The 13,642-nt window shown below is 46.0% G+C and overlaps 1 protein-coding gene across 5 annotated transcripts in view; it reads right to left on the bottom strand.

Moving 5' to 3' along the window:
* Positions 1-12,371, bottom strand: part of LOC146798587 (phospholipase A and acyltransferase 3-like) — a 162,752-nt gene extending 150,381 nt beyond the window's left edge. Inside the window, exons 1-2 of one of the 5 annotated variants that reach the window (XM_085625893.1) lie at positions 12,184-12,371; positions 11,306-11,410 (exon numbers count right to left, since the gene is read on the bottom strand). Coding sequence is in view for 2 of the 5 variants with exons in the window: in XM_085625896.1 (XP_085482022.1) it covers positions 11,306-11,320 (15 nt within the window). In the remaining 3 variants the exon portion in view is untranslated. Of the gene's footprint in view, positions 1-11,272; positions 11,556-12,183 lie in introns of those variants that run through there. The other 4 variants (XM_085625896.1, XM_085625895.1, XM_085625894.1 and 1 more) reach the window with 4 other exon arrangements.
* Positions 12,372-13,642: the final 1,271 nt, after the last annotated feature.

Here is a 13,642-nt window from a genome sequence, read left to right as displayed (position 1 = left end):
ATCTGGGACATTCCTTAAAACTTGCCCTATACACCGATACATGGGTTAATATATGAGTCAGCACCAGATGGACCACCACGTAAAAAATCTGGACAGATAAAGGCCTGAAGCAAGGATGCATACTGGTGCTGTTAATATTCAATCTGTACCTAGCTGACTTATCAGGTTGCCTGGCGACGGCCTTTCCTTAAAAAATGACTGGCCTTTAAAGTTTAACTGTTTCATTATACATACAATATGGTCCTTTTAGACCATACGCCAGTTGGCCTTCAGAGGGTCTTTGATTCGCGTGCCAGCTACTTCAGGCACAATAACTCGAAAATACATGTAATGAAAACAAAATTAATGAAAATCTCATGCAAACTGAAAAAAGGGGCTCATGGTCCATTGAGGGTAAGGCCAATGAAGTTGTGGATGCTGATAAGTATCTGGGGGTATGGTGGACCACAGAGGCCATTCAACACCACACATTAATGCCCAACAGCGGATAGCAAATTTCCCATAATGGGCTTTTTGCATGTTTAAAAAATCATTGATCTATCCCCTCTCTTGAAGGTAATGGGGTGCAAATTCCTCCCCACCATTGCTTACGGGGCTATGGCATTCAAAGACAAAATGGGCAATTGGTTGGCTAAGGCTCAGTCTTCCTAGTATTGAAGAGTCTTTTCTCTCCCAAATTGCACATCACATGCTCAAATTTGCAAGAGTTTGAGCTAGTTTCACAACACTGGACACTCAAAGCGAAGTTTTTAGCCTAAAGTGAAGAAGGCGAAGAATCACACGTTCAAGAATATTATTTGGGAAGTGATAAGTAATCCAGCAACAAATTGGCACAAGTATTTAACCTGCGCCCTAGAGGCATTGTAGGCAAGTGATATCTGGTCAAGCAGCTTGCTGACACCCTTGTCTGCCAAACTATTGATCAAACAAGCAAAGCTAATATCATCAGAAAATGATATACAGACAGAGAGGAAATTGGCACACGGAGGGATGGCCTCAACGTTGTAAGAGCCAGGAACCATTTTGTTCTATCTCTCCTTGCCTCTGAACTTGTGCTTTAAATTAATCCTTTTGAAATCCTACTGGTATGGATGGAGGGACTTGGATGACTCTGACAGTCAATGTCACCTTTGTGCAAAGGAAGAGGAGTCATTGACACGTACTTTGCATCCGTGACAAATTCTCCCATTAAAAAAGTTCTGGCTTCAGCTGTTATGGTGCATTTTAAATCTCAGGACCTATCAAGAGACCATAGAAGCCTGCTTGAGAGGAGATTCAGCCCAGTTAGCTGTGAACTTCCTGATATGCATGCAATCTTCAGCCACACTGCTCGGGTCCCCCAGGCCAGGGAACCTCCTTCATGCTGAATCGTTCACTCCTATAATAATTGACTTGCCAGGGTTGGGTAATCCTGTCAACCAATCCGCCCCTTATCTGGATTGTGAATAACGGCCGAAGGTGGATAAAGGGGAGTCTTTAAGATTGACGAGAAAAGGGCCGCCTATTACTTGTGATCTTTCAATGTCTCTTATAATCGTTTTTATATCTTTAACATTTTATTTAATTGTGTATTCTTAGCCTGTTTGAGGATTCCTAATTGCAATGAGTTTAATTAATTGTGCAAATTTAATATGTATCCATCTATCCAACACCCGAGTCAAATGACACCTTAGCTGCTTCCAGTACTCCTTCAAGCAGAGAGAATGGAGCAGTGAAATACCGAAAGCTTGAGCAAGCACTGCTCACAAAAATACAAAGTTTATGCCTAGTCAGTCAACAACACTCCCCTCATACATGCGGCGACCAGTGGAGAGGAGAAAGTAATATAAACAGGCAACTCATTGGTTGCACTCATAGAGTATGACCGGAACAACACAGGTGTAACGGAGATGAAGCCACAGGTGAGAGCTGTATCTGAACCCCACTGCTCTCCTCACTCTCCACAACCAGGAGAAAAGTCAGGGCATCCACCATTAGAGGAGTCTGGGTGGAGTGTCCTCCTCCGCTATACTCCCCTGCTACTCCCATGTCAGATAGAGGCGCTGCACCAAAGCCTCGTCTATCGCTCCAGAGGGCCATAGGAGAGACCCGTCTCTCCTCCCTGCCCTGTCTCGGTCCTCAAGATAGGGACAAAATCAAGAAGAGGATTTGGATTGGCCACATCTTATGCCACCTAATATGGGTGGGATATACTCAAGTCCATTCCTACTTCTTGGTTTTGTTCCTGTCAATGAGGCGAGTTCACCTCACAAATAAATGACTGGGACATAGAGATAATGGCTGCTTGGACCTCCTCCACTGTGATTCCTTCCTCAAGCAGGACAATCCGCCTCAATCAGTGCGGCATGAAAGTCCACTAAATAGGCTTCCTGTGCATCAGGGGATAGTTGGTCAGCTGTATAGAGAGACTGATAATACATGCTAAAGCATTTCAGGCTGATTTTGGTATTAGTCTGAAAGATGCTGTGTGTCTTCAGGATTTTATGGATGTGGTTTTGGGTTTGAGCCTGCCTACGTTTATAGCAAAGGAACCTGTCCACCTTATCTCCCTATCCTAGTAAGTTTGCTTTATGTAAAGTAATTTCTTGGCTGCTTTGCTCATCAGCAATTGTTCCAGCTCCCGTCTAGTTTTGTGCAAGGCCCTATGAGTGCGGAGGGAGTTGTCCCGTTTGTGTTGTGTTTCTAGAGCACATAACTGCCTCCTGCTTTTTCTGCTTCCTCATCCTCTCTGGAGCTGTGGTATAACATATGAGTTCTCCTCTGATGACAGCCTTTGCAGCATCTCTTAGGGTGCTGCAGCATACCTCACCATTATAATTTTCTTAGACGCAAGTGGTCAAGGCATCTTTTATGAAGTCTTTTACTATCAGATCCCTCAATGCTATTTCACTCCTGGTCCATGGGCTTCGAGGCTGAGTGTGGGGGTAGGCGCATCCAGGAAGAGCCAAACCAATGCGTGGTCAGAGAGAAACTTGAAGATAAACATCTGTGTAGATTATGTGGCTTCAAATCTCTGGTGGTGAGAAAGTAACCAATTTGGGTGTATTACCTGTGGATGCTGGATTAGAAGATGTAGTCCGTGTCACTTTGATGCTGCTTCAGCCACATAGCCTCCTGGTCCAGGTCTTCCAGATTGGGGAGGAGGGATGGGGTGGGGCCTGGGCTCAGCAGATGGGCAGAGGACCTATCTAAGGACCAGATGTACATAGGTATCCATTTGTGATTACCTAATAGCAATTTTTTGCAATTCGCTATTAGGAAATAGCAAACAGCTATGTATTACAGTGTGTTTTACACTGTTTGCGAATCCCAGAAGGTCACAAATTGACCTACCTCATTAATATTCATGAGGTAGATAGCAATTTCTGACCGATTGAGAATCTCTAAAATCACAGGGATGGTGGCTTGATGGGGTCAGCAGACAACCAGGTCTGTTATCGCTTTGGGACCCCTTGCCATTTACAAATGAGTTACCTCGAACTCAGAGTTGGCAGTAAAATGTAAATGTTTTGCGACCGCTTTCTGGTCGCAAAACAATCACACATACCACTGTGAGTCGCTATTAGGAAGAAACGCCCTTAACACGCCACTTTGTAATACCGAATCATTAACCCATTTTGCAATTCACAAAATAGGGTTTAGTACATAGGGAAAATCTTTTTTTCGGTAGCAAATGGCCCGAATCTAATGCAAATCGGGCCATTTGCGGCCGAACAAAAGCTACGTACATCTGGACCTAAGTCAGTGTTGATGCACTTAAGGTCACCACCCACTACAATATGACTGCTAGCTGAACGTGCCAACTTAGGTGGGATATCGGCATAGAAAAGTTATTTTCCCTCATTTGAGACATAGAGAGAAAATTTGGTAGCCTCTCTGGCCTGCCCTGAATACCCATCCATCTCCCCTCTTTGTTTGGGTGTCTGGTATCTAGGATGAAGGCCAGTCCTCTCCTTAGGAGTATCATTGGTTTTTGTGGTGCTGGTGGCATGAAATTGAGAAGGAAACTAAAAAAGCGCAACCTGGGAATATTGCTGTTGACCAAATGAATTTCTTGGGAGGCGTGCTATATCTATCGCCTTGATTTTCAACCATTTTACCAACGCTCTCCATTTAATTGGAGAGTTGAGCTCCTGGATATGTAATGTGACTATTGATATAGCGGACATAAATGTTTGTAGTGTGTCCACTGAGGAGTCGGGCATTGGCCAAAGTCAGGTTTACATTGCTGTCCCACTCCCTCCCGACATATTACCAACCTGTGAGTGGGCTGTATGGGATGAGCGTGTATCTGACTGGCTGATTACAGCATGTGTTGAAGCAACGATTGTAAAGAAACTTGAACAAAATATAAATAAACATTCTCACATAACTAGGAAACAAAATTGACCTCTTACAGTCACTGATAGGATCCTTACAGTTTTATGAGGCTCAGAACTTCTGCTAGGGCCAGCTCAGGCCGGCTCCTGACCACAATGGCCGACACCCTACCCCACTTATAAAAGCCTTTGGGTAAAACTTGGTGTCAAGAGGGAGAGTTCCACAACCATCAGAGTGAATCAGTTTATAGGTTGACACGTCTATGAAAACGTGGAATTTGGGCCTTCGTCACGTGCGGGAGACCCATTCAAGTCCCGGACGCAAAGTGCACTCCAACAAATGTCCTAGGAGAGTGCATTCAATCCTCAGAGGACATAGCTGCTTGTTCCTCCCTTTTACGCAATTGTCACTTCTGCTCCAGTTCTCTGCGTGCCCTGTTGGTGTTAAGCTTCTGCCATGACCCTCCCGGGTCCCTCGCCTCCGGTTCATCCCTCAACCGCGGTCTCCGTTGTGTCTCTCAGGCCCAAGATCTCTATGGCATGGGCCACCAGCTGCACTCCATGCTGACTGCCATTGTAGAAGAAAACCAGGCGTGAGGGGAACACCATCTGTATGAAATGTTTTCACAATGGAATTGAGTGGTGAATTAGGCAAAGCCCTTGCGATGGGCTAAGGGACCAGTGACACATCTTGAAAATACATCAAACTGGTGTCTCAAAAGACAATTCATTCCTGTTTGCGCGCTGCCCGTGAGATTGCCTCTTTATCTTTAAAGAAGTGGATCCTTGTGAGTACGTCAGGGTTTAGGCTATTCCTCTGTTGAAATGCAGAGAGTACCCTGTGTGTGCAATCCACTCAGATTGGAGTTGGGGGAGGAGTTGGAAGTATCTGCAGGAAGAGGGACTGTATGTAATCCTCCAAGTCTGCGGCTTCTATTTCCTTTGGGATGTACCTTACACAGATGTTTCTCCTGGATCCATATTATAAGTCCTCCATCTAATATGTCAATTCTTAATGGTGGGCCTCCACCATGGAGAGCTTCAGCGATAAGTTCTCCTGGTCATGGGCAGTGGTTACTATGCAGTTTTCTATCATGTCCATGTGGTTTTCGACCTTAAAGTCTGGATGTCCACCTTGGTCGCTGGTGCCTGCAAGTTGCCATCTTGGGAGGTCAGAACGCCATTCACAGGGCCTCTGTCTCAGTCTCCTAGGTCTGCCCCCTCTCTGGCTTCTGAGTCTGCACTTTGTTTTGCATAGAAGAGGTTCTAAAAGACTTGTGCTTGGAAGTGGGACTGGCCATGATCGCAAGATGGCAGGCCCAGAAAACCCCAACAACTGCCAGCCACCTATCAGCCGGAGTGTGGCAAGGAGTCTAGAGTTGCCTTTGCATCGGGTGAACTGACTGAAGGTGTTACCCTATCCGCTTATGCTGACGCTTGAAGCTGTGCACCCTGGTATCAGTGAATTTCGCCCATCAAAGAGGCTGTGGTGCAGCAGGGAGCTGTGGTTCAGGCCCCAGGAAGACTCTGGGACAACGAGAAAGTAAGGCTCCTGAGGATATCCAGGTCGGAAGGAGAGGGGCACCTCATCTGCAGAGTGGGGTCTGGCCCCCAGGTGTGCGGCGGCCAGTCCGGTTGGCTGAACTCCAGCCTCGCCCTGTCTCTGATGCAGCAGAGCGCCCCGTAAGCCTACTTATTTCTTGTGGCGACAGCCGATAAGATGCACTGGAGTTCGGTTCCCTCATAACCCCAGACTGCCCGATCCGAAACTTTTCTCAGGCCAAGAGGAACCCCGCAAAGCACCACCTTTGTCTCCTGGTGCCCGGGTCATAGTGCTGTAGGGGCCGAGTCTCTATAAGAGTCTAGGCGGCCCAGCCCAAAGTTTCTTGCGGCGTGATCAGGCTTGTAGCACGGGCGCCATCTTGGATGGCGGCTCAGGTTCTGTCTGCAGTGTGAGTTTGTCAGATACCGCCATCCTGTTACGGACAGTCGGCTGATTTTCGCAGCCGTACTATATGCGGGTTCTGCTCTCTGGTGCATTGCACCCTCACCTGCTATGCAGGAATGGAATGGTGCTGCGGCAGCTCAACAGGCAGAGCTCAAGAAAGACATGCCTTCTTGGTACTTGCCTGGCCACGCCCTCGAAATATTGTCTTTTTACTTTGTTTTTTTCAAGAAAACATGTTTGTTAGATTTTAATACTCTTCTCCTTGAGAACCAGAAGCTGTTCAATAGGTCTCCACAAGGCCAGACAAGGACAGTAAATAGGCCCTGACATCAAATGAAAAATGACCTAAATTAGCTAACAGATAGCTAAAGAAACAAGCATTGGCAAAGCCAATAGGTCTCGCTTTTGGGACCTTATAAGTATTTAGTTATGCAGCACAATATCCTTGGTGCAACAACATCAACTGTTGCATGGCTAAGCACTTATAAGGTCCGAAAGGCGACACCTATTGGCTTTGCCAATGCTTGTTTCGATTACCATGGCAGACCGCTAAAGTGTTGTTCTCGGAGTCCTCCATGTCACTAATGCTAGGTGAGAATGTTCTGCTTGATATGTTGCGCTCCTAGAGTAAATTGTCTCCCTCTTACCAGCAAATGCAGGGTGAGCCCGGTCAAGCTTCCACCACCTGCTCCCCCCCGCCCCAAAAAAGCATGAGTAGAACATAGCAGGACAGTAGTAGGCATGGTCCTCCGTCTATACCCTGATCAGTAGCACACATCACAGACTTCACCACCGGAAACGTCCAGGTAAACAGTGTGTTGTTGGCTGTGTGATGCTTATTTTGAAAAGGCTACATGCGCGCCCACACTGCATGTCTCTCACATCAGCACTGCAACCAGTTCAAACTGCTGAGAGCTGCTAGTGGATTTAAACTTTTCTCAGCCGAGCCTTATTTGTATTATTCATCGCGGGCAGATGTTGGAAATTTGAGGGGTTGTGTCTGCTAAGTAAACATCGCAGTAAGTGCACACAGCGATAATTATTTATTAAATGGCGGTCATAGTCATACAAAGACCCCCCCCCTCAACCCCATAAAAATATTTATAGGAAACTCTTTGTACTTGAAACTTTGAGGTGAATTGAGTGAAAAAAACTCACGCCTGCAAAGTGCAATGCCAGAAAAATCATCCTATTGTTAATTCCATTTGTTCAGAATACTCCACGGAGCAGCTGTGTTTGTTTCCACTCTCAAAGTTCTTAATTTGCCTCTAATTGCAGAGGAGAGCAGTTTCGACCAGATTCTGTTCTGCAATTACGATATCTCTCAGAAGGCTGCAGTAGGTCTGTGGAGATAAAGCATGATCTATGTATATCTATGTAATATCTTTATCAGACTTACCTTTGACCCCTCTAAATATGGACTAAAAGGAAATGAGGAGGAAGGCCTGCACGCAAGTTGTCACTTACACAAAACATGATCTGATTGATAGTTGTTGTACTTTAAATCAGACAAGATGGAACAGCACAGCTTGTTTTCATAACTTTGAAAGCTAAACTTCCTACTTAATTAAAAATTGATTTCGCATTCTCCAATTAATATACTGTATAAGGCCATAACTGAGAATCTAATAATGATAAAATGATTATAATTACATCCTATGCAATGGAAGGGGAAATGATTCCCTTCTAGTAAGGAGAAATATTACAACACAATTTCTATAAAACACTCTTTTTCCCTTCATGCAGCTACTTCATTAACATACATTGTACCCTGTACAGTGATCACCTGTCTCGTGTAATTTACACATCTAAGGTCAGTCAACTTCATTTGAAATAACACAACGAATGGCATATACATATGGCACATTTCTTTTCAGGTCTTTAACACAAAAAAGTGATAGGCGATTACCTATAATCCGTACATGAGATATAAAATTCCCTTCTTTTTGCATTGTATAGGTAGCAAGGGATAATAGAATTAATTCAGTTTAATGCAAAACAGTGGTGCCATGTAGAAAATTTGCAACGCCAATAGGTCAAACTTTCCGTAACGCGAGACCTATTGCATTGCACATGCTTGTTTATACTTACACTGCAATCATTCAAGCGTTCCATCCCTCACTATTTTTATACTTTCATTGCTAGCAGTGGTGAGTTGCAAGATGTTCCCTAGGGCAGGCCTACCGTCAGGAAGTGTTTTCGTCAGAGAAGTCCGTTGTTAAACTTCACGGTATGGAAGTGGTGATTCCTTCGGAACAGACTCCAATTGTGGAAATTAGTGGAATGGCATAGGTAATTACTTTTTCAAAGAACTCTGTGGCATTAATAACATTTTACTCAAGCAATGACATGCCATCGCTTTTCAAGTATTAAATTAATGACCTTATGTAAATCAGGTCACAGTGTCTCCTGCCGAATTGTTTTTTTCGCAGAAGGCGCTGGAGCTGCAGAGGAACGAAGATTGACTATGAAGAATAACATCTATAATCCTCAAAGGCTCACTAAAGAATGCCCTTGCGAGGTCATATCTGTTAGCAATGGCCATTCGACCTGACAGTTACGATTACTGACATCTATTGTGTCTTGTCTTTGAGTAATAGTTCGCGGCATACTGCCTACGATGGAAGACTGCAAGGCGAATGTGCTGCTTTTAATACGCCAACTGATGTACATGTGTTTTTATGAGAGAAGTTTGTGGGGCAGGCGCAAAAGCATGCCTTTTGCTGCTTTGAGTGAGGACTCCATTTTATATGTATGTACGAACCGCGAAAGTCACAGGTTCGAATACTGGTGCGTCCAACTCAGCACAGCATTCAAAGATTATCAAATTAGTGCCATTGACTTGCAAATTACCACCCATTATTATCAGCACCTAGGAGCAAGTCAGTTTGCAAAGTGCTCTATGTAGGTTCTGATTATGAATAAATATTTTCACCACTAAATGAACAAAATGCTGTAGGTGCTCTGTAAAACACGTCGCCATTGTACTGCTGAAAATAAAGACATATGAAACAAGCGTTGACCGCGCGCGAGCGGCCGCGAGACGTGATATGTGGTGAGGGAGGGGAAGAAGCGGGAGTTGTGTGCGCGCGCGCGCAAAGAAAACAAGCATTGAAAGCGTGCGTCATCGCGATCGCTCTGAAAGCGAAAGTGATCGCGATGACGCACGAGTTTTCAAAGTGCTGCTGAAGGCTAGCGGTTAGTGCGTGCACGGTCGCATGAGCGCAAGCGCTAGGCCAGCCAGCAGCACTTTGAAAACTCACATACAAAATGTCTCTCTGAGCCAACGCATGCGCTGGGCTCAGCGCGACCTAAAAAGGTCCACATTGGAAAATGAGGCAATTTTAAACTTGTAAAGACACTGGGTCAGATTCACAAAGGACCTCCACACTGATGGAGGAGGCGCCGCAGTCGTGGTGGGGGTCGGCACTCGTGTCACGGGCCCAGCACTCGTGTTGGGACTCTGCACTGCAGTTTCTGATTGCGGAGGTCCACCACGAGTGTGGGGTCCCTGCCATGACTACTGGGCCGTCGCCATGAGTGCCAAGGCCCTTTGTTAATCGGGCCCTCAATGTATAAGTTTTTTGCAAGGTATGGGACACTGCATGCATTTGTCCTTGCTGGAGGCGATGACTCTTTTAATATTAGAGAAATCAACAGTAAAAAACCAGCCCAGCAGACTATAAATAGTCACACAAACAAAAAAAAGTCTGTCACACTGAACAGTCAGATCAGCCCTTCGGGCACTGCCAGATTGGTCTTTTAGGCCAATTTGACCCTGGGTCGCCGAGGGGAAAAGGTAAGTAGAGTTTTATTCAGTTCCTGTCAAGGCACAAGTCGGGGGTACACATGGGTAAGTGACGTCCACACACTATTTTTACGCGCTTGACACTGTCCACCCTGCCAAGACGTTGAGCCCCACTAAAGTAAGCTGAATTCCCTTTCAGCAGCACCTGCACGTTGTCAACTTTCATTCCAAGCAGCAGCATGCAGGTGGAGAGGCGGCTTTCTTATTTTAAATACCAGCTGGCCTAAAATAAAGGCCTCCTTTTGTTCGAGTATCCTTGCTGGGAGCAATCTGGAGCCTCACAAGTAAATGCAATGGAGGGCAAACAAAGGCACACAGTTTAACAGTTCACAGGTACTTACGAGAGGCATGCTTTTGACTTTGTTCAGACCCTGCTTATAAGTGATTTGCATGCACTGTAAGAATGTCAGAAGTGTTGGCATGTCCCACTATTTAGAGAAATAACAATTTAAATATCACTGTTTTGGTTTATTTCTTTTATAGTGCTACTCATCCCAATGTCAGAGCGCTTTACATCACACGCAAACAATATACATTGACAATAAATCATGTGTGTAAATCAAATACAGGATGTGGTACATAAGACAGTGATGGTTACAAGTTGTAGGAGTCACATCTCCTTCATAGCATACAAATGCATGAACCTCCAGAGTTATCTTACCATTATTATTATTCCGTGAGATTTACTGGGTACACCCATCTCTGCAGAAGGTGTCTTAACCTCATAAGGTATTTTAAAATGCAGACTTTGCAACCAGTTAAGCATAACAGATTTACAGCCACATTTCTCCTTGCTGTCAAATTGTTTGTGGCAGAATTTAAAAAAATGTATAAGTTGATGCACAGATTTTGTGTTGGAGTTGACCCACCTTTTTGGCACAACCCTGATGCAAACCTCACTTGTTAAATCTTGTAATGCGCTCAAATGTACGCATGATAGAACTGCTAAACACATGCCTGAGGTGTTATGATCTGATGTCACTTCTTGTGAGGTCACTTCCTGTGAGGTCATGGATTGTGATGTCATTTCCTGTGATGCCACATGCAATGTTACGCACTGTGATGTCAAGCCCCGTGATGTCACTTGCCTACTACCTAAACTTGGTTAGCCCCCACTTCTTATTTTTAGGACTTGTGCCCTGGTTCCTGGCAATGGTTCGTTTAATGAAATGTGCAATATAAGCTCGCCGCCCCCACCTAAACGACGTGACGAACGCCAGATCCACATACTTGTAAACGAGGCATCGACCCGACTCCGTTGACGTGCCCTGAACTGCGTAACTCTTCTTCACGCGGCGTATCTCGGGTTTCACTTTCCTCCTTGTGGTTTTCCTCCTGTCAACCGAGCAGAGTTCAAGTCAGAGTCAGCTCTTCCTCTTTTAAACAAACACCCGTTGTTCTGCACGCACTCTACAGGCTTGAAAAGTTTGTTTACTCTCCCAATTATGCTTTGTGTCGATCGCTCAATATCCGAGTCAGCAGGGCGCATTGCTTATGTAGCTTTTTATAGCGCATTACACAGCTCGTGTGACGGGGCGTAGCTATCAATAGCGCAGCAGGTGTAGTGGCACCGGGCCCAGAGGCAGCCCCTAATGTGGCTGTATTTTCCTACTAAACTGTGGCTATGGGTCGGGGGTTATTCTCTTTTTTTGCATGAGGGCCCATGGAGCCATTGCTGCAGTACTGCATGTAAGGGGTGCACCGGTACCCTCTGGACTCCTATCTCTTCCTCCCAGAACACCTCCCCTCTTTTCATTTTGGTGTATATTATAATTTTCAACTGAAGAACGAAGAAAAGTATTTTTTATGGGAGCGACGATGACGAGGGTGTCTATAGCTGGACTAGCAGAAATTTTTATACAATTTAAAGGCACAGATATGTTTTGACATTGCAGAATACTGGGCCCTATTAAAAAAGGCTGTCTTTCGGAAAGATGCCAACAAACTCTTTGTAGAGACTTGCACTTGTGCGCCAGCCTCGCTGGTGCATGGGTAAGTGTTAGGGGCGCTTTTGGCCAGTAGAGTAGCAGAGATGCCATGGGCCCCCTTGGTTCGAGCAAGGAAGTGGCCCCTCTGACTGCTGTTAGGTTAGTTAATTCGACACCAACCTGAAAATCTACACTCTATGCGCTATCTTCAAGGTGAAGCTCTGGAGGGAGGGCGTCTGCTCTCTGAGGATGCCACGTCGCCGTCAAACGTAAGGAAAACAAACACCACTGAGGACTGGCCCCTCCCGAACTGGCAGCGGCAGGCTACAGAGCAGAAGTCAGCGTCACTGATGCAAGCGCTTGATCCCGGCGGGATCAGGCGAGCGAGGGCGGACAGAGAGAGTGGCAGCTGGCACAGCCAGTCATCTGGAGCGTAGGGAGAGAGGTCACGCGGATGAGCAGACCTAAAAGCAGGCCGATCTATCATTAGCACCAGGGCCGGCGCTGGGCATGGGCAGTGTGGGCAACCCAGGGCCTCTCACTCTGCCTACCAGGATGGGGCCCCGCACTATTGCCTCATGTAACGTAACGTTTGCTTTTGTAACATGCTCACTTGTAATTTTCTCCTCATGTATCATTACTGTTCCTATTGTGAAGCGCTCTGACACCTTCGGGTAAAGTCCGCGCTATATAAAAACGGCTAAATTAAAATAAAATAAAATAACATAAATAAAACAATAGCAACACCCCACCTGTTATGTTGGGCCCTAGGCCCTCATGCTCGGTGGCAATAACGGACGCTGACACACTTAGTTGGGTAGTGGGTTAACTGGCCACGAGCACGTGCGCTCGGCCCTTTTATTATCCTAGTCACCTGACCCAGTGACGTAGGTGGTGGGTGGGTGTAAAGAGTAATACACACATGTGAACACTAGAACGTGTCCATGCTAGGACACTACATTCCTCCCAATTTTTAATAACAAAAACCCAGAGTCAATGTTCAACCTAGGGGAGAAAGAAAGATATACACAGTTGTAATACAGTGACCACACTTCTGCAGAATCGCTCACGCTTCAGCTGCTTGGAGTCACAGACGATGTTCTTCCTGTCGCGGACGATGTTCTTCCTGTCGCGGACGATTACCAGTTCACTGTGGCACCAGCCTGGGCGCTCGATGGATCCAGTCTGTTTGACGGCTCTGCCTTGAAGTTGTTCTCACAGTCTTTTCTTCGCTTTACTTTCTTGGCGACAAACGCAGTTGAGTTCTTGTGGTTCACCGCTAGATGTTGCCGTTCATCTTTTAGTCCAGTCCTTTTCTTTATCTGTGGCGTGTGTTCTGTTTTGCAGAAAGACGGGTCATTCGCAAGACACCCCTCTCACCAGGGTGCCCCTCTCACAGGTGTTCCCCTGCCACGGGATATCCTTGAGGCCCTCTTCATCAGATCTGGCCTGGGTTAAGTGTCCTGTATCGTGTTACTCCCATGCCGATGAGTGCGGGTGCGGAGGAGACGACAGGTCTCACCTCAGATTCCGCAGTCAGACCTGGAGGGTAGCTGTTGGCTCCTGTCTTTAGCGCGCGATGTCGTCATCCTCCTGGGACCTTTGCTGAAGGGCGGCTGACGACCATCTCTCGTCGCGG

Source organism: Triturus cristatus, chromosome 9 (assembly GCF_964204655.1).
Source record: "Triturus cristatus chromosome 9, aTriCri1.1, whole genome shotgun sequence".
NCBI classification, from domain to species: domain Eukaryota; kingdom Metazoa; phylum Chordata; class Amphibia; order Caudata; family Salamandridae; genus Triturus; species Triturus cristatus.
Note: the sequence above shows the minus strand (reverse complement) of the source record. Positions and strands in the feature narration are given on the sequence as shown.